The sequence below is a fragment of the Amia ocellicauda genome, chromosome 1 (assembly GCF_036373705.1).
Source record: "Amia ocellicauda isolate fAmiCal2 chromosome 1, fAmiCal2.hap1, whole genome shotgun sequence".
In the NCBI taxonomy this organism is placed as follows: Eukaryota; Metazoa; Chordata; class Actinopteri; order Amiiformes; family Amiidae; genus Amia; species Amia ocellicauda.
Genome location: NC_089850.1, coordinates 5910268 through 5931378, shown reverse-complemented (window position 1 = coordinate 5931378; position 21111 = coordinate 5910268). Strand labels below are relative to the sequence as shown.

At 39.1% G+C, this 21111-nt stretch overlaps 1 protein-coding gene across 2 annotated transcripts in view; it reads left to right on the top strand.

Annotated features, from left to right (window-relative positions):
• Positions 1 to 3147: 3147 nt before the first annotated feature.
• Positions 3148 to 21111, top strand: part of snx17 (sorting nexin 17) — a 49412-nt gene continuing 31448 nt past the window's right edge. The window contains exon 1 of one of the 2 annotated variants that reach the window (XM_066709218.1): positions 3148 to 3949. In XM_066709218.1, the coding sequence (XP_066565315.1) occupies positions 3890 to 3949 (60 nt within the window). In that variant the 5' untranslated portion in view covers positions 3148 to 3889. The remainder of the gene's footprint in view (positions 3950 to 21111) is intronic. The other variant, XM_066709134.1, reaches the window with a different exon arrangement.

The following is a 21111-nucleotide window of genomic DNA, read 5'->3' as shown; positions in this document are numbered from 1 at the left end:
ACACAATTATCGTTGACAAAGTAAAGCCTATCATAACAAAAATAAACACACTAGGGGCGTACCATCATGGCTGTTTATTACAATATCATTGTTGATCAAATTAAGCTTGATAATTAATTTATATATTATGAGGAACCTGGAAGATTTGGGAAATCATGAAAGTGCAATGATCAAAGCAGTACAACATTATATATATACTCAGACATTCACATAACCTTAGCAAAGTCTTCCTGCTAGGATACCTAAGAATGGCTTTTATGGGGAGCTACAGGCTGCCCTCGCTTCACTTTATTAAATGTCCTTTTTCAGTGTCTTTTTTCCAAGATGTTTTTGTCACTGGAGCAGTCATTATTTTTAGTTTTTTTGGAAGACATAAGCTTGTGTGATGTCACTGAGTCACAGGAATCAATTCAATGACTTAAAACTGCTAAAGATCGAAAAGTGTTATGTCATAGAATGTGAAGTGACTTTTCATTCAGGGTTGAATATTCTAAATCTGCCTTATTGCAAAATAAAAAAAAAAGTTTCTTTCCCCTTTCTATTTTTCTGTTCTTCAGACATTCAAAATATTGAGATATGCTCAGCCAAGCATTTCAATTTAGTATTTTTGTGCAAAGACTCTCAGCCTCCTGCAGTCAGACAGACAGGTTATATGATTTGTGGTGCTGAGCTGTACTTACTGTAATGAGAGAATAAATATCCTGGAGACAGCATAGCTCCATGATTTAGCCAGTGTGGGGTATTGTGTATATATGTGGAAAAATTGACTCTGGTCTCTCACTTCCTCCATTTTCGTCATAGGCATTTGCATGGCTCATCTAAAAATATATTAGGACTTCACTTATTAAATGTTTGATGCTATAATGTGCAGGAAACATAGCCCTTCTTGCCTCTCTTTTCAGAGACACAAAATGTCACATTAGCATCTGGACATTGCTATGAAGACTGACATGAATATATAATATATAATATATAATATATACAAGAGAAAGATGATTTTCTGTCACTTTTGATCTTGATCTTCAGCCAGCTGCATGTATACGACCTGGCTTTCAAATCCTGAACCTCATACTGTTTTTTGTTCCCACTAAACCCTTAGTTACTAATGTGATCCCTTGTTCGAACAAGAAAGGTTGTTCAATTAGGCTTAAACTGTTGGAAATGACATAATACCTTTGTAATAGCTAGGACAGCAATGTGGAGCAGTAGTTAGGATTCTGGACCTCTGAGCAGAGCCATGTTGGTTTAATCCCAGGTGGCAGATGCTATTGTTGTACCCTTGAGCAAGGCATTTTACCTACATTGCACGAGGTAAAAAAACAACAACAGCTGCATACATGTGTAATTATATACAAAAATAATGTACTATATTGTTAATATTGTAAGTTGCAAAGGTAAGGATGTCTGCCAAGTAATATCATAATACAATTTACAAAATAACTTTAAATCTGTATCTTCTTAGGGTTGGGATGCCTTGTTGTACAATATTGTAGTAAACATGCTTTTATTAATGTCCACTGGCACTGATGTCCTCACAAACAAAATAGTGAAGTAGAATAGTATAGAAACAGTACCAGTGGGGGAAATATTGCCAACCTAATTAAATAGATCCTGTTTTATCAGAGGACTGATAGGTATATGGGTTTTCTGAAAATATCTCTTTCTTCTCAAACAAGTGCACTTCCTAGTGGCCCTGCATGCACATAATTATAATTACTTATACAGAAACTGTGTATGTTATTTGAAATAAACCACTCCCTTCAGGGTAGTGGGGGTAGATTTTTTCCATACATATTAATACTGTCAGGTGAATATTCAGAAAATGCATCTTTAATAAGCTAATATGTCAGCTTCTCCAATAAACATCTGTAGTGTGTCACAATGATTAATATAGTTAATTTCCATCATGGGAAATACGAACCACATTGATAACACTTGTATTAAAATCACAAAGCTTTAGATAGATTGCTTTATAAATGTCAATTCAATAAAACTTGTTATCTTGAAATCTATATGTCTATCATAAGAAAACAATGCAATTAAAATAATAAAATGTGGGGTAATGTGACTTTTTAACATGCATCTTTTTCATAATTGTACTAAATATAGAGCTATCAGTATCTTCCTGGTACCTCTGCAACTGTTTTTTCCTAATAATGCTGGAGTTGACTTAGGATTTGTGAGGTGAAACTTTTAAATAGGTTATTTTTCCTCCGCAGGAAAGTTACACAGCTTGGTTATTTATTTATTAGATTCTGTAAAATATTTGTTTCCTCCATAACCAAATAACCCATACAATAATGTGAACAAATAATGTGGACAGACATGGCCATTACTGCATGATAAATAACTCAAAATGTTTCATGTTATAGTGACTAGGAATGTGATGGTGTTTTATGATTGCATCAAACGCCTGATAGAAAACAATGAAAAGACATCCAAGGGACACTTAAATTACATGTAATGTTGATACATATATAGAGAAATGTCATGTATTCCATATAGTATGACAAATACCTGGTCCACACAATACAGGTCTGGATCACAATCTAGCAAAAACACATTGAGTGCTGTTAATTATTTCAATTCAATTATAGCAGAATATAAGAACATAAATAATAAGCAGAAGTGAGTATTTGATGCAAGCCATGTTGTTTCAAGCTACACTGCTTCTTTTAGCATAACGTGTGCATTTAGTTTCATAGTAAAGATTCATATCTATCTATATATATATCTGTTCAATTTAAGCATTAGACAGACATATGTGTTTGTGTGTGTGTGTGTGTGTGTGTGTGTGTGTGTGTATGCAGATCCACACTGTGTGTATCTGCACAGACGGTCGTACAGGAATCCTGCAGTTTTGCAGCGGCTGCACTCTGTTAAACGACTGATCACCTGACCTCTCAGACACTTAAGACGTACCACCCCAGCACAAAGGGGAAGCTATACATTATGAAACACGTCCCTGAAAGAAAACAAGGAGACAAAACATATATCATGCATAAGTTCATACATACTATTGTATATACATTATACACACTTTACATATGTCTTTACGTACTGAGTGTTACATGTATTTGGTCTCGTATGGTTTAAGAGATCCCCCTATTCTATCAGGATAGTTGAATCCGTGAGTGTTGCAATGTTTTGTGACAGTGGTGGTAATAGATACATAATGCGCGCTTTAAAGTAAAGAGTTGATATTGTGTCTATTAGAAACGTGTTGTTACTTTTATGTTTTCTTTCTGGTGCTTGTATCCTGACCGATGTTTTTTTTTTTTTTTAACATAGACAGTTACTCTAACATACCCTGAACAGAAAAAAAAAAATCTATTCGTATGTACCATTGAAGACTGAAAGGGGGGGTTGGGGAAAGAGTGATGCTTTTGTAGCTTGAATTTAGTATCGAAACGTGTGGGATTACTGCAGGGATTGTATTTGTGCTGCTGCAAAACGGAGCTGGTGGTTACAGCAACAGCAGATTCATCTGACTCTTGCTTTGTTTTAAACGAGGCGCCTGAACACCTCTTTGGAAGGTGGAATTACCTACAAATGCAACATGGCTGCTGTAGGGATATTAAGGAAAGTTTAGCTCTTGACTTGAGTTAAGTTTGATCTTTCTCTCTGTAGGGGCGAAACCAGGGCCAAGAAGGGAAGTGGTCTCCGAGAGTTGAGTTTGCAGAAGGGGGCATTTGAGATTGCACCCCAGCAAACAAACCCCCAACACAACCCGGCGGGACGAGTGCTGTGTGTTTAGTGTTGCTCTTTAACAGTCCCTTGCACTCTCATTGGGTGTCTTTTTTTATTTCATTTTATACCCCTTCTGTGAAACTTTATTCCGATTTCCCTCATATTCGTCTACAAGGAAGATCAGCCTTGGATTACGACCATGCATTTTTCCATTCCGGAGACGGAGGTCCGGTCCGGGGAGAATGGATCCACGTACGTGGTGAGTAGCTGATAGAAATGTAGCCTCACGTATTATACTCTAGCACGGGGTTGTTTATATATGTGCGATGGGGGGAAAACAAAAAAGAAATGTATAGTGCAGAGGCGAATGTCAAAAAACAAGATCACACTGAAAGAAAAAGAAACTAAATGAGTGTGTCGTCAAATTGCAGAGTCCAGTATAATCGCTGCTTCTGAATCCACGGGTCCCTGCTGTAGTGATTGATGGTTGTGTTGACACTGTAATTGACTCTAGATTGTGCTGCACAGCCATGCGCGACGCGGTGGGAGAGACGGTGCCGTGCTGTCTTGTTTAGGGAGGCTGGTTATTCATATTGACCATTATGTTCATTAAGATTAAGGGACCGCTCTCAAGCCTTCCCCACCAAGCGCCGACGAGGCGCGGAGAAGGAGGGACACGACCCTGGTGTCAAGCGAATCAGTCCCAAGTTTGCAGAGGGCATCGGCTGTGTGTAATGAACGGGCGGCGAGCGTGTGTGCGAATCGGCGCGTCTTGCTGCTGCTGGTGTCACAGTGCGGGAGCTGCACCGGGTTTGTGCTCCTGATGGTTCAACATAGGATCGGAGGGTCTGGGAGTCGGTTCAAGTTTTGCAGCGGCGCTGCGTGTGCGTCGCACGTTGTCTCGGTGTTGACGCAGTGGTGTGTCCCAGCCTGGCTCACCCTGACACCAGCGCATGCATTGGCTGCTTGTTATACAGACACCCATCTAGGCATGGGGTGTCAATATGCCCGTAGGCTTGTACCGTCTTGTATTTGCTCTGCTTTGTGTTGGCAAGCTTGAGCAACTCCAAACAAATAAAGGACCCACTACTATTATTAATGCTTCTGCCTCTCAGTTTGCAGATCAGTGTTTTCCGCATGCATGCTCGTTTGCAGGACGTCCTGTCGATTTTCACCCCCGATACAGACATGTTTATTAGCACATAGCAGTTTGTTGAATAAACTGTGGTAAAAGCTGGTGTGATCCCTCGTCCTGCGCATGGCTGATTGCACATACTTATTGTGAGCAATATGCACTGGCCACGCTTTTTAAGACGAGGTTTACTGCTATGTGCACTAGCCGTTGAGCTTCCATTGTATTCAGTGCTGTGGCATTAACACTGCACATGCAGATGACCAGGGTTTCAAAATAAACATTTCCCACTTTCCCTCAGGAAACTTTGCTAGTTTTGGCTTCTATACCTTTATTAGTCACTTGTTTACTTGTGAAGAGTCTAGTTGCATTTAATTAAGGGGTTGTTTTGCCTCCCTTATTTTTCTCTTTTTTTTCTGAAAGCTATTTTTCCTTATTCTTATTAAAATATGCTTGGAAATCCCAAATATTGTTTTTAAAATAAGTATTCAATATAAAAGTGAACTAGTTATAACTTTTACTCTGATTGGTATCCACTGTGACATTTGGTATCCTCAGTTGTAAGGTCTTTAACTATATTGTGGCATATCAGCTGGCTGCTTCACAGCGGTCAGGTTTATAGAGTCTAGGCCTAGACCTAGGACAGTTTGTACAAGTTTATATGTTCCACATTGGCTCTGAAGGGAGTCAGAAGAAGAATTGTTCAAATTGTTCAATTTCTGCATTCATATTATGGCAGTTGAATAACATTTTTATATTTGAACAAAATGGCAAATTCTCAATTTTATTAGTATTTTATTTTTTAATTATGAATATAGCATGTATTCTGGACTGAAGTTTGTTAGAATAACATTGTATGACAGTTCTGAATTACTCTTCTTAAACTCCACATTCTAGAATGTTTTAAATATCCTTTGGGGGTAAAATTAAAATAAATAAATATGACTAATGTCCTTGAGGGTTTGTATCATCCTCAGCCATATCGATCCACTGCTGGATGAAGGCCTCCCTGAGATGTTTCCTTTTGCTTTGATCTATAGCTTCCTTTTTCCATGTCACGCCTGCTAAGTTTATTATTTCATCTTCCCATCCTTTCTGGTCTTCTAGGTCTTTTTTCCATCTCTTGGGATCCATTCAATAGCTTCCTTTGTCAATCTTGTATCTGTTCTTCTTGCGATGGGTCCGACTCCTTTTAAAAGTTTTATTCTTTCATGTTTATTTTTGTTTGTTCTTGGATCTATTCATTTATTTTTCTCTGTTCTTCTTATTCAAAACATACATCTTTCCCTGCTTCTCTATGTTGTCTGCAGTTGCTGTAACTTTTTTTTTATATTCAGTAACCTGTTTTCAGTGCAAATGGGTTGATTTTCCTTTCAACAATGTGCTGTCCCTTCCAAATACACTCCATCAAATTATATATATTATAAATAGGTATTTGATTAACTCAGTCTGGAGAGGTACAGCATTCTAGGAAAATATGTATACCAAATGTTGACTGACAATTTAAAACAGATTTGTTTTGCTGGAACAATATGAAAAATATCACTTTGTATATTCATCCAGAAAAACATCAAGTGGTTTAAACTTTTTGGTTTTGAAATGGCAATTAGCACAGTGTACTGTTCTCTGTTTACAGGAAAGCTTCAAATTAGAAACAATTACTTCAGCAGTATAAATTAGGGGTGAGACAATGCACCAAAATCACAATACAATATACATCATGATACACCATCCATGATGCATATCGTGATACGAATGGAAAAACTCACGATACAGAAGTATCGTGCTTGGTCGATATACAATGAATCGTCTCATCCCTAATATAGATTAGTTAATTATTTACAATGCAAGCAAGTGGATGTGCTGTGATTTCTTTTTTTAATATATATATATATTAGAATTATCAGTCGTGCTGTAGTAAAATAAGGAGATTAGAGTGCTTATTCAGATTTGATTTGATAGGTAAAATTTATTCAACATGGATATTCTAATAATTTTTATACCAGGGGCTAAGTGCAGTAATAATGGTAAAGTCAGGGGTCTTTCTTTCTTTCTTTTGTTTGTTTAAATTTAGTCAGCATTACACTGCTTAGTCTGCTTAGAAGAACAATTCATTTTCCATGAAAACTTCTATGGGTTGTTTAATTAAAAAGGATTTACTATTCTGAGGCGAGGCTATTCTTTTGTCTTGTTAAGGTCACGTATTGAGGACTTTGAACGAATATCTAATTTGTACGTGTTTGTTTGAAAGGAGATTAACCTTTTAACTCTACTACAGTCAAAGCATTTGGTGAGAAGTTTGTAGCATAAGCAGAGTTTTTTTTCCTTCACAAATATCATGAAAATCATACTTGGGTTTAAAGATAGTGTGTTAGCTCAATAAACAATCTTGGAGTACATGTGGCTTAAGACCAAATATGAGTTTTATAGAAAGCTTACCCTTCCTCGATAATAACAAATGAGTTACAGCATCATCCCCTCTTGATTGTTCAGGAACTGACATGTCTGCCTCTTTCTTGATTGATTGTTTCTTGTTCTTCTCAGTTGTTAGCAGGCTGGCAGTTGTCACTGGTATTTGTCAGTCTGTGCTACAAGTCTAATTTCCTTTGAAAACAGTATAAAGGGTCAAAATTAACTTATGGATATAGCCTGTGATGATTTATAGAGTTCATTAAAACATTGACATAATCCCTGAAAATAATATCACTATATATTTTTACAAAAGCTTCTATAAAATGTAAGTGAAAATATAAACAGGACTAGTGGCTCTCAAGTTTCACTAGCCTGCCAATTCAGATCCAGTCATTATTTTAAATTATTGTCAGAAAAAGAAAATTGTTGAAAATATTGACAAATTGTGTTATTTAAAACTGTAACAAACTTTGTTCCCCTGAAAGGAATAACAAATGATTGTACAGTGCATCCGGAAAGTATTAACAGCGCTTCACTTTTTCCACATTTTGTTATGTTACAGCCTTATTCCAAAATGGATTAAAATCATTATTTTCCTCAAAATTCTACAAACAATACCCCCTAATGACAACATGAAAGAAGTTTGTCTGAAATCTTTGCAAATGTATTAAAAATAAAAAACACATGTACATAAGTATTCATAGCCTTTGCTCAATACTTTGTTGAAGCACCTTTGGCACCAATTACAGCCTCAAGTCTTTTTGAGTATGATGGTATAAGCTTGGCACACTTATTTTTGGGCAGTTTCTCCCATTCTTCTTTGCAGGACCTCTCAAGCTCCATCAGGTTGGATGGGGAGCGTCGGTGCACAGCCATTTTCAGATCTCTCCAGAGATGTTCAATCGGGTTCAAGTCTGGGCTCTGGCTGGGCCACTCAAGGACATTCACAGAGTTGTCCTGTAGCCACTCCTTTGTTTTCTTGGCTGTGTGCTTAGGGTCGTTGTCCTGTTGGAAGATGAACCTTCACCCTAGTCTGAGGTCCAGAGCGCTCTGGAGCAGGTTTTCATCAAGGATGTCTCTGTACATTGCTGCATTCATCTTTCCCTCGATCCTGACTAGTCTCCCAGTGCCTGCCGCTGAAAAACATCCCCACAGCATGATGCTGCCACCACCATGCTTCACTGTAGGGATGGTATTGGCCAGGTGATGAGCGGTGCCTGGTTTCCTCCAGACATGACGCTTGCCATTCAGGCCAAAGAGTTCAATCTTTGTTTCATCAGACCAGAGAATTTAGTTTCTCATGGTCTGAGAGTCCTTCAGGTGCCTTTTGGCAAACTCCAGGCAGGCGGTCATGTGCCTTTTACTGAGGAGTGGCTTCCGTCTGGCCACTCTACCATACAGGCCTGATTGGTTGAGTGCTGCAGAGATGGTTGTTCTTCAGGTAAGGCTCTCCTCTCTCCACAGAGACACGCTGGAGCTCTGTCAGAGTGACCATCGGGTTCTTGGTCACCTCCCTGACTAAGGCCCTTCTCCCCCGATCGCTCAGTTTGGCCGGGCGGCCAGCTCTAGGAAGAGTCCTGGTGGTTCCAAACTTCTTCCATTTACGGATGATGGAGGCCACTGTGCTCATTGGGACCTTCAATGCTGCAGAAATGTTTCTGTACCCTTCCCCAGATCTGTGCCTCGATACAATCCTGTCGTCTCTGAGGTCTACAGACAATTCCTTGGACTTCATGGCTTGGTTTGTGCTCTGACATGCACTGTTAACTGTGGGACCTTATATAGACAGGTGTGTGCCTTTCCAAATCATGTCCAATCAACTGAATTTACCACAGGTGGACTCCAATCAAGTTGTAGAAACATCTCAAGGATGATCAGTGGAAACAGGATGCACCTGAGCTCAATTTTGAGTGTCATGGCAAAGGTTGTGAATACTTATGTACATGTGCTTTTTTTGTTTTTTATTTTTAATACATTTGCAAAGATTTCAAACACACTTCTTTCACGTTGTCATTATGTTAAGAGTATGGCCATCAGTAGATTGTAGTGTTTATGTCCTTGAAATTAAACCAGAATAAATAAAGGCAAATTGACAAAGGAAGTCTTTTTGGCCACACAGGACCAAATGGAATTGCAAAACAGTGTCTGGTGTTAAAGATCAAAGTGAGCCGACTTCACTGGTGAAATATTATTGATCAATTGATCAATTGAATAAGACTTTCATGCTTTTTTAAAATTTATTCTCAGCAAAATTATGGTGCTGATCTTTGAGAGAGAGAATGTTGTCCAGACTATAGTGTTTTGCATGAGAATAGGTAGGTGCGTGATTTACTCTGCATGCATTACATGATCTAGATTTACATCCTCAACAAAATGGGCTCTGAGTAAGAATTTAGACTATTCATTATCACGCCAAATTGAAATCTAATTGGTTTATCTGTGCATGTATGATACTTTTTTCCCCTCACTGTATTTGATCCCCTGCTGATTTTGTACGTTTGCCCACTGACAAAGAAATGATCATTCTATAATTTTAATGGTTGGTGTATTTTAACAGTGAGAGACAGAATAACAACAAAAAAATCCAGAAAAATGCATTTCAAAAAAGTTATACATTGATTTGCATGTTAATGAGGGAAATAAGTATTTGACCCCTTCGACTTAGTACTTGGTGGCAAAAACCTTGTTGGCAATCACAGAGGTCAGACGTTTCTTGTAGTTGGCCACCAGGTTTGCACACATCTCAGGTGGGATTTTGTCCCACTCCTCTTTGCAGATCCTCTCCAAGTCATTAAGGTTTCGAGGCTGACGTTTGGCAACTCAAACCTTCAGCTCCCTCCACAGATTTTCTATGGGATTAAGGTCTGGAGACTGGCTAGGCCACTCCAGGACCTTAATGTGCTTCTTCTTGAGCCACTCCTTTGTTGCCTTGGCTGTGTGTTTTGGGTCATTGTCATGCTGGAATACCCATCCACGACCCATTTTCAATGCCCTGACTGAGGGAAGGAGGTTCTCACCCAAGATTTTAAGGTACATGGCCCCGTCCATTGTCCCTTTGATGCGGTGCAGTTGTCCTGTCCCCTTAGCAGAAAAACACCCCCAAAGCATAATGTTTCCACCTGCATGTTTGACGGTGGAGATGGTGTTCTTGGGGTCATTCCTCCTCCTCCAAACATGGCAAGTTGAGTTGATGCCAAAGAGCTCGATTTTGGTCTCATCTGACCACAACACTTTCACCCAGTTCTCTGAATCATTCAGATGTTCATTGGGAACTTCAGACGGGCCTGTACATGTGCTTTCTTGAGCAGGGGGACCTTGCAGGTGCTGCAGGATTTCAGTCCTTCACGGCGTAGTGTGTTACCAATTGTTTTCTTGGCGAATATGGTCCCAGCTGCCTTGAGATCATTAACAAGATCCTCCCGTGTAGTTCTGTGCTGATTCCTCACCGTTCTCATGATCATTGAAAGTCCACGAGGTGAGATCTTGCATGGAGCCCCAGACCGAGGGAGACTGACAGTTATTTTGTGTTTCTTCCATTTGCGAATAATCGCACCAACTGTTGTCACCTTCTCAGCAAGCTGCCTGGCGATGGTCTTGTAGCCCATTCCAGCCTTGTGTAGGTCTACAATCTTGTCCCTGACATCCTTGGACAGCTCTTTGGTCTTGGCCATGGTGGAGAGTTTGGAATCTGATTGATTGATTGCTTCTGTGGACAGGTGTCTTTTATACAGGTAACGAGCTGCGATTAGGAGCACTCCCTTTAAGAGAGTGCTCCTAATCTCAGCTCGTTCCCTGTATAAAAGACACCTGGGAGCCAGAAATCTTACTGATTGATAGGGGATCAAATACTTATTTCCCTCATTAACATGCAAATCAATTTATAACTTTTTTGAAATGTGTTTTTCTGGATTTTTTTGTTGTTATTCTGTCTCTCACTGTTAAAATACACCTACCATTAAAATTATAGAATGATCATTACTTTGTCAGTGGGCAAACGTACAAAATCAGCAGGGGATCAAATACTTTTTTCCCTCACTGTAGATGGAGGCTGGTGAATTTGCACTGGAAACTACTGTTGTGTTTTATTTTTGTAAAGTCGGGCTGCTGAAAATGCACAAAGTGGAGCCGGGGATATTGTATATCAGCAGATCTATGTCATAGGGGAATTCGTACCAGCATGAAAGAGATTACAGAATTTATTACATGTGTGTCGTACTGGTGTCCTGGAGCAGCTGAGATACAGCGCTCTGCTCTCCCCAAAGCTGTCAGCTTGACAGCACCAGTTATTTACCCTTCTGCTTTGCATTGAATCGCACTTTCCGTTTGCTCCTTGGGAGGGTTTAGCAGCGTTGCATATTTACAGGCCTGGAGAAAATTGGAACCAAATAAACTCGAGAGCTCTTTTTTCACTTCTCATTCTTGCTGGTTTTCTCAGATTAATCAGTTAAAGATCATATTAAAAATATCAAGGTATTGAGATGGATTTTAATAGTTTCCCATGTGTTTGTTCTTCACGAATACCCATTTTAAAAGGTCTGTGTACCGTAAAGTATTTTTCCTTCCTTCTAATTGCACCATTTCTTTTCCCCCCATTTAGAATCGGAGAACTTCAGAAGCTGCTTTTCACATGAAAGATTAATGCTGCTGTTGCCATAAGCTGTGCTCACTTTATCCGAGGCAATGTGACAGCAGAAACTATGCCTAATTAAAATAACTCCTAATCAGGAGTGCAAGGTTGTTATTCACACTGTTTCACAAATGGGCTCTGGCGCTTGTCTCAGCATTGGCAAGTATGTTAGATTAGCAGGAGAAATATTAGCTTACTGCCAGTGTTGCATTTCTCACTGTAACCTTGAATAGAGATAAGCGTCCTGGAAAACAGACTGTTTCGAAACCCAGATATTTGACAATAAGATTAAATTCTGTGTACACCCATCTGACCTTGTGTGCTGCATTCTGTGATTTGTTCTTATATTTATTGACCATAGGTATTCTTAGATGTCATAATGGAGACATTTCAGCAATGCGTTAGGCTTGGTTTGAAAATTAAGATATTTTTCCAGGGATTTTACACATTTTTGGTTTCGATTATTTGTTCTAATTGTCGTGAAGTTCTTTGCCACACTCTACTTGGATATTTCTTGTTTAATACATGTACTATGTTAACCATCACAGTAGGTTATAATATTACACTTTTGGAAACCTGCAATTCCTTGGACCTGTTATTTCGTGAAAAAATCTCTGGGTACTCTGTATTGTGAACCTGCTGTGAAAGCTCAATTGCTGTGCCTGAGTGAATTTCCAAACCACTCTGTCATGCTTTGCTGTTGTACTATCTGTTGTGCAGATAACAGAATCTGTGTTGATTTTATTTTTATGCTTTAACTATTTTTCTCTGAAAAGCAAATGTGATAAAAAATAAATAAAAAAAACTACAACAAAAATACCAATCTGATAGACAATCCTTTCCAGCAAAATGCATTGAACAGTGTATTACAATGTGGCCCCACTTGACTATGGACTCCCCAGTGTGACTGACATTAATTGTAAAGTAGTTTGAAGCCTGTACAGATATTTATGATAAACACATTGGCCAGGAAAGAAGAAAATAGAAACCTCTTGCACCTTTTTCACAGTTTCTCAAGAATACATTATGAATCACAGAAGGCTTTTGGAAACCACTGGTAAATGCATAACAGCTGATTTCTCCCTCTGTTTATTCAGCTTTCACTAATCAACAGCTGTAATGTAGACCTACTCTCTTCATATTTCGCAACAAAACATCCGGTTAATTTAATACGCCTTGTTTTATTTGAGCAAAAAGTGTTGGCTACCAGAGGGATGTGTATGTTTTGAGATGAGAGGAGCTCTTGGTTTCATGTTACAACCAAGATAAGCTGTATTTGTAACCTTGAGAATTATAGGAACATTCTGTAATAAGAACCTGCGGTTTTCTCTCTCTCTCACTTGCTTTTTGTTAATAGACTGAAAGCGAAATACCAGACCAATGTCACATTTGTTTGGTCCACTACAGGACAAACGGCATCATCTAAATCGTTTAATCACAAGCTAATGTGTGGCATTTGGATATTAACGATGCAGAATGGTTGTTGAAGTGATTGTCCTTCTGGACTCCTTGGTACTTGCTCCAGTGACACACTGCTCTTGAAGAAAAGGCTTGTGACTTTGCCATCTCTGGAAATGTGTGCTGAGACCCGCATGCTATAGGACTGTCTGTACTGTACCTTGAAAAATGTGCAGTCAGCCTACAAAATGTGCAGAGCTAGCAGAAAGGCTTAACGAAAACACAGCCTGCTTTATAAAGCTGAGATTCCTGTGTGTGCCGCCTCTTTCAAGCTGTATGACTGCTAGCACTTCCTGCAGACTAGGAAGCTCTATCTTCCTGTCTATATGTATGTAAAAACAAGGAGGACCCCTGGTTTGCTGACATGCCCTAAAAGTGCATCGTTTCTTTGCCTGGGCCAATGCTGACATACTTCTCACGGCACTTCACCCAATTACAGCAGATGAGCCGGAGTTAAATACCTCCAGTGCTCACAAAGAAGCCACCACTGCCATAAGTTGGTTATGTGGGCAGTGCAGAACAACCTTTGTCACTTCAGAGATTGGAAAATGAAGTGCTTGAGTTAGTCCCTTCCATGTTTTAGGTGAAGCACAATCGCATTTTACTGCTGCTTGTGAGGTAATAGACAGGATCTGGTCTACTAGGGATCGATATTCATGGTTTATGTTTTGTTGCACTGACATGTCTTCGAGTGTAGGCCCATGTTTGTGATTATTCAGGGCATATCTAGATGGACCTTATCTAGATGCAGTGATTTGGGATTTTCTAATGTCAGTGTTTATGGACTTTTCAATGTCTTTGTTTATGATTTAGAGTTTATATTGCCTGTCTCAACTCAAAGCTTTATATTGTAGTATAAATCGAACGATTACAGGTGGATCTTTATACCAGTAATATTAGTGGAGTTGTTCAAGGAGTTTGTCTTCTATCAGCTGTTTTCAAGATCCTCATTTTTAGATAATTCTGCTCTAAACAAAACTATTGAAAATCTATCTTCCAGTAATCAGTAATATAAGAAAGACATATATATATTGAATTGTTATATAGTTAACCATATACTTATTATTGTACTTGTGCGGTTACATACTTTCTATCTTTGTGCTGACCAGCAACTTAGTTATGCAGATACAATTTTATGTTTCTAATAATTAATTAATGTGAAATTGTCAAATTCACAATAAAATTAACATTCTGAATGGAAAAACAGCATAGTTACCCAGTCAAAACGTTTCATTTATTCAATTTATTTCTTTATTTTATTTATTTATTTATTTATTTTCTTAGGAAGATTCTCTAGGTAGCTTTACAGAAGTAATCCGCGGAATGATGTCTGCTTTTAAACCCCAGCTTGCATATTAGTGTGACTAATAGCCAGTGCTAGTAAATTATGGGATTAGCAAGAAGAAAAGGTTCGGAATTAGACAAGGAAGACGCTGAAGTTAAAGTGATTGTAAAAAGTTAAAGTAAGTTCAGGCGAAACTGCTTACTGAAAATGTTTCAGAAAGATGTAAAGTGATGGAAATAGAATCTGATTAGTTGTGGGGCCCCCTTAGTGCTGCTCGTACTGGAGTATATCAGGATGTGGAGTTTAATTTCCCTTTGATCTTTTTTCCCTGTTATCCAATTAAACTGTTTTAATGTTGTGGAGGCCGATATGAACCTCTTTTCTAATCCGTGGAGATCATACTTAATTTATAAATCCATTTTTTTTTAATCTATAAATCTGGGTCTTGTAGTTGTGCCAAATGCCTGCTCTCCCTCTCTTCTCTGTGCCTGCATTCTGTATATTGCTCTCTTTAGCCTACAAATGCATTAGTAGGATAACTATTCTGTGGAGAACATAATAGAAAGTCATGTAATGAGTATCAACAACAACAAATAACTCGAGTTTAAATACCATACATTAGATTAAACATGTTTTTTTTTTATCATTTCCTGGCATTGCACAATAGACATTTTAAGTATTACAATCATTGGTTGAACAAACACTTACAAATGATCCATTTACAATGAGTGTCCCTATCTGTCTTTAGTATTGTTGTTTGCTCTGTTGTCTCATGACAAGATTGTATTCATATGTTACACATATTTTCTTGTGCACGACTAGAGTTGAGAAAAAGAAGGACTATGTTGTTGACCCGTGCATTGTTTTCTTTATGTGCACAGTCATTTTGTGGATTTTCCCTTTATTCTGAGCATGCCCTACATGTTTTTTTCAGTTGCATGTTTACACTGTTCGCCCTTGGCCTTTTCAACCAGCAAGCTACAAACTTCAAACCATGTTTTTTTGTAAACTAATCACAAAACTAAATTAATTGATTGGCAGTTGTGGTTCAGTTTTTTCCCTTTCTGCTGTAACAGTGTGTAACGGGAAGACTCATAAAAAAGCACCCTTTCTCTCCTGATCCATAAATTGATGTATGTACATGAAAACAACTGCCTGTAGAGGGAAAAACATATGCAAACCACTACAGTAAGCAAAAATGAAAAACACAAAGAATGTTTGACTGGGGGGTTTGAAAAAACAGCCTCCTGATTTAGTTTTCTGCCCGGTTATGAAATACCCCTGGGGAGGAAATTTTTTCAAAGTACTACTGTGCCACACCTATTTTGATAACTTATATTTTTGGGCAGCTTCCAGTCCAATTGCTATGGTGTTTGCAGTTCTTGTTATCACACTGAAAGTTATTCCTGCTCCCTGTGGTCTTTTCATGCATCTCACTTTATGTATATTGCTTCGAGCATATTTAGTTTTTGTTTGGGTCACTACAGACATTCTCCACAAACCACTTGTTTTCCCCAGCGTTGCCATTCCTCTCCTTTTGCAGCTTTGCTCCATTGTTGTTGCATCTCTCTCACTCACCCCTTGCTGCCAATTACATTTTTAAGCCGAGTCATGGTATAATTGTCGAGTGTTTGTGCCATGTTTTTTTTGCCCTCCCGGCATTAAAAATAAGGGCCTACAACAAACAAAGGTTTGTTGACTTTTTTACTGAACTGAGAATCAAGAATAACTTGTTTCCCAGCTTTGGCTATGCGCTAAATAGAAGTTTATTGCTCCTTTGTTTGGGCCCGTGTCCAGCTGGAGTTAACAGGTGGATGTATTAACATTAGGGGCAGATTTGTAACTAACGGGGTGAAAGTTTTGATTTAATTACTCCCCAGTACATCAGTGTTTCCCAACTATCTTCTGTTTCCCGTTTCAACCATGTTTGTAATTTCCTAAACTTACTGAGCCCTAATTGATTTAATTCGCTATTTATTTATCGTCGTTTTTTCCTTGCTCTCAGTCCTTGGTTTCAGAAACGCCCTGTTTTAGGTGTGCTGTTGCCAAAACATTGAGAAAACAGAATTATTTTAATTCTGCGCTCAACATGTCTCATAAACTGTTGATCTTGTAAACTTGCCTAAACCTTTGAAATAAGCCACACATCCAGGTGGTAATTACAAACTCCCCCACAGTAAATAGTTTTAATTCTGTATGTGCCCAACTGGATAAATTGCAGACACCTCATCACTGGAATCTGTCACCTAAATGCTGATGCTCATGTCAAATGATCTTATTAGAAGCTACTGTTAGTTTATGGGGAAAATGTTTTATGAAATTAGTAATTCAGTTAATGGATTTAATTAGACTAAGTGGTCCATAGCTCAGCTAGAATTGAAGAAAGCAAGCCAAAGAAAATGAAAAGCCATTTGTGAGGGGTTTGTAATTTGCAATTAGCAGGCAGGTCGAAGTTCTGATTGAATTCCAGTTCATGTCTGACTATTATCACAACTGATGTTCGATGTATATTTATGTGAATGCAGTGCATTTTGTGAAGGTAGTTTATAAAGACCTTCTTCATATGTTGTGTGTAAGGACTGAATTCACCGAAGTCAATTCTGTACCGTGTTCAGCTGCAGCCTCGTCTTTGCTTTCTGCACTGTGAAGGAATGAGGGCGGGCAGCTCTTTGTTTTGCAATTCTATTATGCCGAATCTGCAAAATCAGCGCAGCCCCTGAACCGGTAAATGGACAGGATATCCACTGTTGCATTGTCTCGGTGAAGAACACAAGAATTACAGTTCTGCATTACATTCGAGTGATCAGGTAATCTCACACTGAGAGCCTAATTTTGTTTGGTGTCCTGATAAATTGTTGTAAAGCCATATGAAAGCTACAGTTCATAGTAGTTATCTGTAGTTCAGAAACGCACCGAGTACAGTATTATAATCTGTCGTACATGACAGCTCAGCAGATTAGGATTTGCCAATATATTTATTTTTGCAGAAATCATTTACTGTAACATTGTATTTTGGTATAATAAGTTAAACCTACTTTGCCCCTGTGCACACCACCTAGCTCCTAGACCCAGTCGCATCACCTCTAGTTCAAATCGTGAATCTTTTCAAAAGTAGACAACTTCCAAAGTTCAGATACCGAACCAAAGAGGACAACTTTTGCTTTTGATATGTTTTTAGAAAATGACCACTCTAGACAGTTGTTTGTGCAACAGATAAGGTGTTTGGGCATTGTTTGACCTCAGTTTTCTGAGGGGAATTAATTTGCTGTGCGTTGTGAGCGTGCTATGACAATGCACAGACTTTAATGGCCATCTCAGGCACACCTCGTCATCTAAAGACTGGTTCCATGATGAGCAGTGTTTGAATGCTCTACTAGGTTGGTAGGGAAATCGGTCACCTTACCAGGTTCATTTTACACACTGTGAGCTCTGTTACATGTAGGCTATACTACAGTTGCTTTTAAAACTGACCCACTCTCGCCATTGTTCACATGATTACCTGCTGACAAAGCTATGGTCCATGTTTTTCAAGAATCCAGATCCAGAATTTAAAGAGATCAATGGTATAATTCATGAGTATCTGTTTGAAAGTGATGCTGCTCAAAGCACTGGTAAATGACACAGATGTGTAATGGAATGTATCCACACCCTTCAAATTAGTATTCATTTGAAACAATGTTATTTGTGGTGATTCATCGAGTTGAATAAAGACAATTCATGAAACTATTCTGAGCACTGAAAATGTCACGTTGTTGAAAACGGCTTCAACTTAAGGAAATGGATTCCATTGGATTGGACCGAGTTCAGGTCAACTGAGATGGGGAGTGTGTCAGCATAGGATTTTGACTGGCTCATGCCAGCCACTTTTCGTTCCATCCAATGTGAAATACGTTGGTGGCTCAGTAGAGTAGGGATTCCCAAACTGCTCCTGGAGGACCCCCTGTCCTGCTGGCTTTTGTTCTGAGATTTTAATTGCTTAATTGAATCCTTAATTGTACAAACAAAGCAATATAAGGCTCAATTATATAATTAAAAGCTCGGCTGGAACAAAAACCAGCAGTGCAGGGGGCAGCAATGAAAACGTAAAAAACATGGAAGTTTTATTTTAACATTTATTTTGTAGTGTCATGTTCTCTGCTATATTAAGATAAGAATAAGAATTGCGCTTCTGCACAGAAGATCAAGTTTTACTCCCAAGAAATACAGTAACCATGAGACAGTGTTAGTTGCAGAGGAAATGGAGAACAAATCCTGCTTAAGAATATTCCTAATTCTGGGATCCATTTTAGCTTCTTATGCTGCATGGTTAAGTGCAGGGATTCACTGACTGGGAGACGAGAGTACTTCTGTGATGTGCAGCTGTTAAATCTCAAGTAGTGTAATAAGGTAATTGCTACAGTGGAGTTTAGATCAATCTCCCTTGAGAATAAAGAAGGCAATTTATCTCCGTTCAGTAAACTGTAAATACATTTGTGGAGATTGACACAGTTTTGAATGGACTGTGGTGAACGTTTGCAAGTTTGCACACATTCTCGGGCATAATTACAGAGCCACACTGTAGTTCACTTCACAGACCATACTTCTCATCTACAATGACCTTTTTGTTTTTCTGCTCTCCTGCCAGGACTAGGAGGTTAAGAAGGAATCAGACTGTGGGTAGAGGTTGGGTTTTATTTTTACAGCGGATTTGAAATGGAAGAAAACAAACCATGTCTGGGAATTTTTAGAACTTGTTTCTTCTGGTTTTAAGTTCCCTTCTACCAACCAAAAAGCAGCAATAAAGTGCAATGTTTTACTGATGAGGTCAGGTGCAATATTCACATTTTCAGAGGTCAACATGGGTAGAACATTTAGGCCTAGAGCCAGGTTCACTTCAGTGAAAAATAATTGAGCTAAAGCTGGTGCAAATGGGGAACTGGGAGCTGGAGGGGCGTGTGGGAGCAGTTGCAGGGCGGACTGCGGATCTGAAACTGACAGCTCACTGGTCTGTCCTTCAGAAGCAAGGCACTGGGGTTGATCATTGGGTCACTTCTATGTTATGTAACACGCATGGTGTGCAGAGCTTCCACTGTCTGCGGAAATGCATGTGGAGAACTCTGCTCTGGCTTTACTGTGATGGCACACACTGGATCAAGCACAGGGCTCAAATGCTGCAGGAGCTCAATTTTTTGAGTGTCTTAATTCACCCGTGTGCTTCTGAAAAAGGCCTGTTTCATTATCTCGCAAAAATGAGTAGGCAGTGAAATGTGACATCTCTTATGAGCAGATGGAGCAGCTATAGCCTATGAATAACAAAGGCTGCTCAGGAGTCATGAAGCAATTCTGAGCCCACCTCTAGGCAGCCCTGACGGTACCGTAGGGAGCAGACCTAGGCTTGGTTTAATATTAATTAAACCACTCTGGTTACTCTCGGGCAGATTTGCTATTGAGAAAATAGTTTGTAGAGTGTATGAAACGACTGCTGCACCGATGTCACTGTGAATTGATCTCTCTTGCTTGCCTGGAGATGTTCCTGTAGGCCTCCACTGCAGAGGAGAGCAGTTTGCCTGTTGTAGAAACCAATTGAGACTTCTGCCCTCAGAGTTTCTTTTCTATTTTTCTGTTCTGAATTGTACCTGAGGACATGGACAAATTGTTTTCTGAAACTTTCCTGTTGATGTTGAGAATTCATGTTTATACAGTGAGGGAAAAAAGTATTTGATCCCCTGCTGATTTTGTACGTTTCCCCACTGACAAAGAAATGATCAGTCTATACTTTTAATGGTAGGTATATTTTAACAGTGAGAGACAGAATAACAACAAAAAATCCAGAAAAATGCATTTCAGAAAAGTTATAAATTGATTTGCATGTTAATGAGGGAAATAAGTATTTGATCCCCTATCAATCAACAAGATTTCTGGCTCCCAGGTGTCTTTTATACAGGTAAAGAGCTGAGATTAGGAGCACTCTCTTAAAGGGAGTGCTCCTAATCTCAGCTCGTTACCTGTATAAAAGACACCTGTCCACAGAAGCAATCAATCAATCAGATTCCAAACTCTCCACCATGGCCAAGACCAAAGAGCTGTCCAAGGATGTCAGGGACAAGATTGTAGACCTACACAAGGCTGGAATGGGCTACAAGACCATCGCCAAGCAGCTTGGTGAGAAGGTGACAACAGTTGGTGCGATTATTCACAAATGGAAGAAACACAAAATAACTGTCAGTCTCCCATCGGTCTGGGGCTCCATGCAAGATCTCACCTCGTGGAGTTTCAATGATCATGAGAACGGTGAGGAATCAGCCCAGAACTACATGGGAGGATCTTGTTAATGATCTCAAGGCAGCTGGGACCATAGTCACCAAGAAAACAATTGGTAACACACTACGCCGTGAAGGACTGAAATCCTGCAGCGCCCGCAAGGTCCCCCTGCTCAAGAAAGCACATGTACAGGCCCGTCTGAAGTTTGCCAATGAACATCTGAATGATTCAGAGGAGAACTGGGTGAAAGTGTTGTGGTCAGATGAG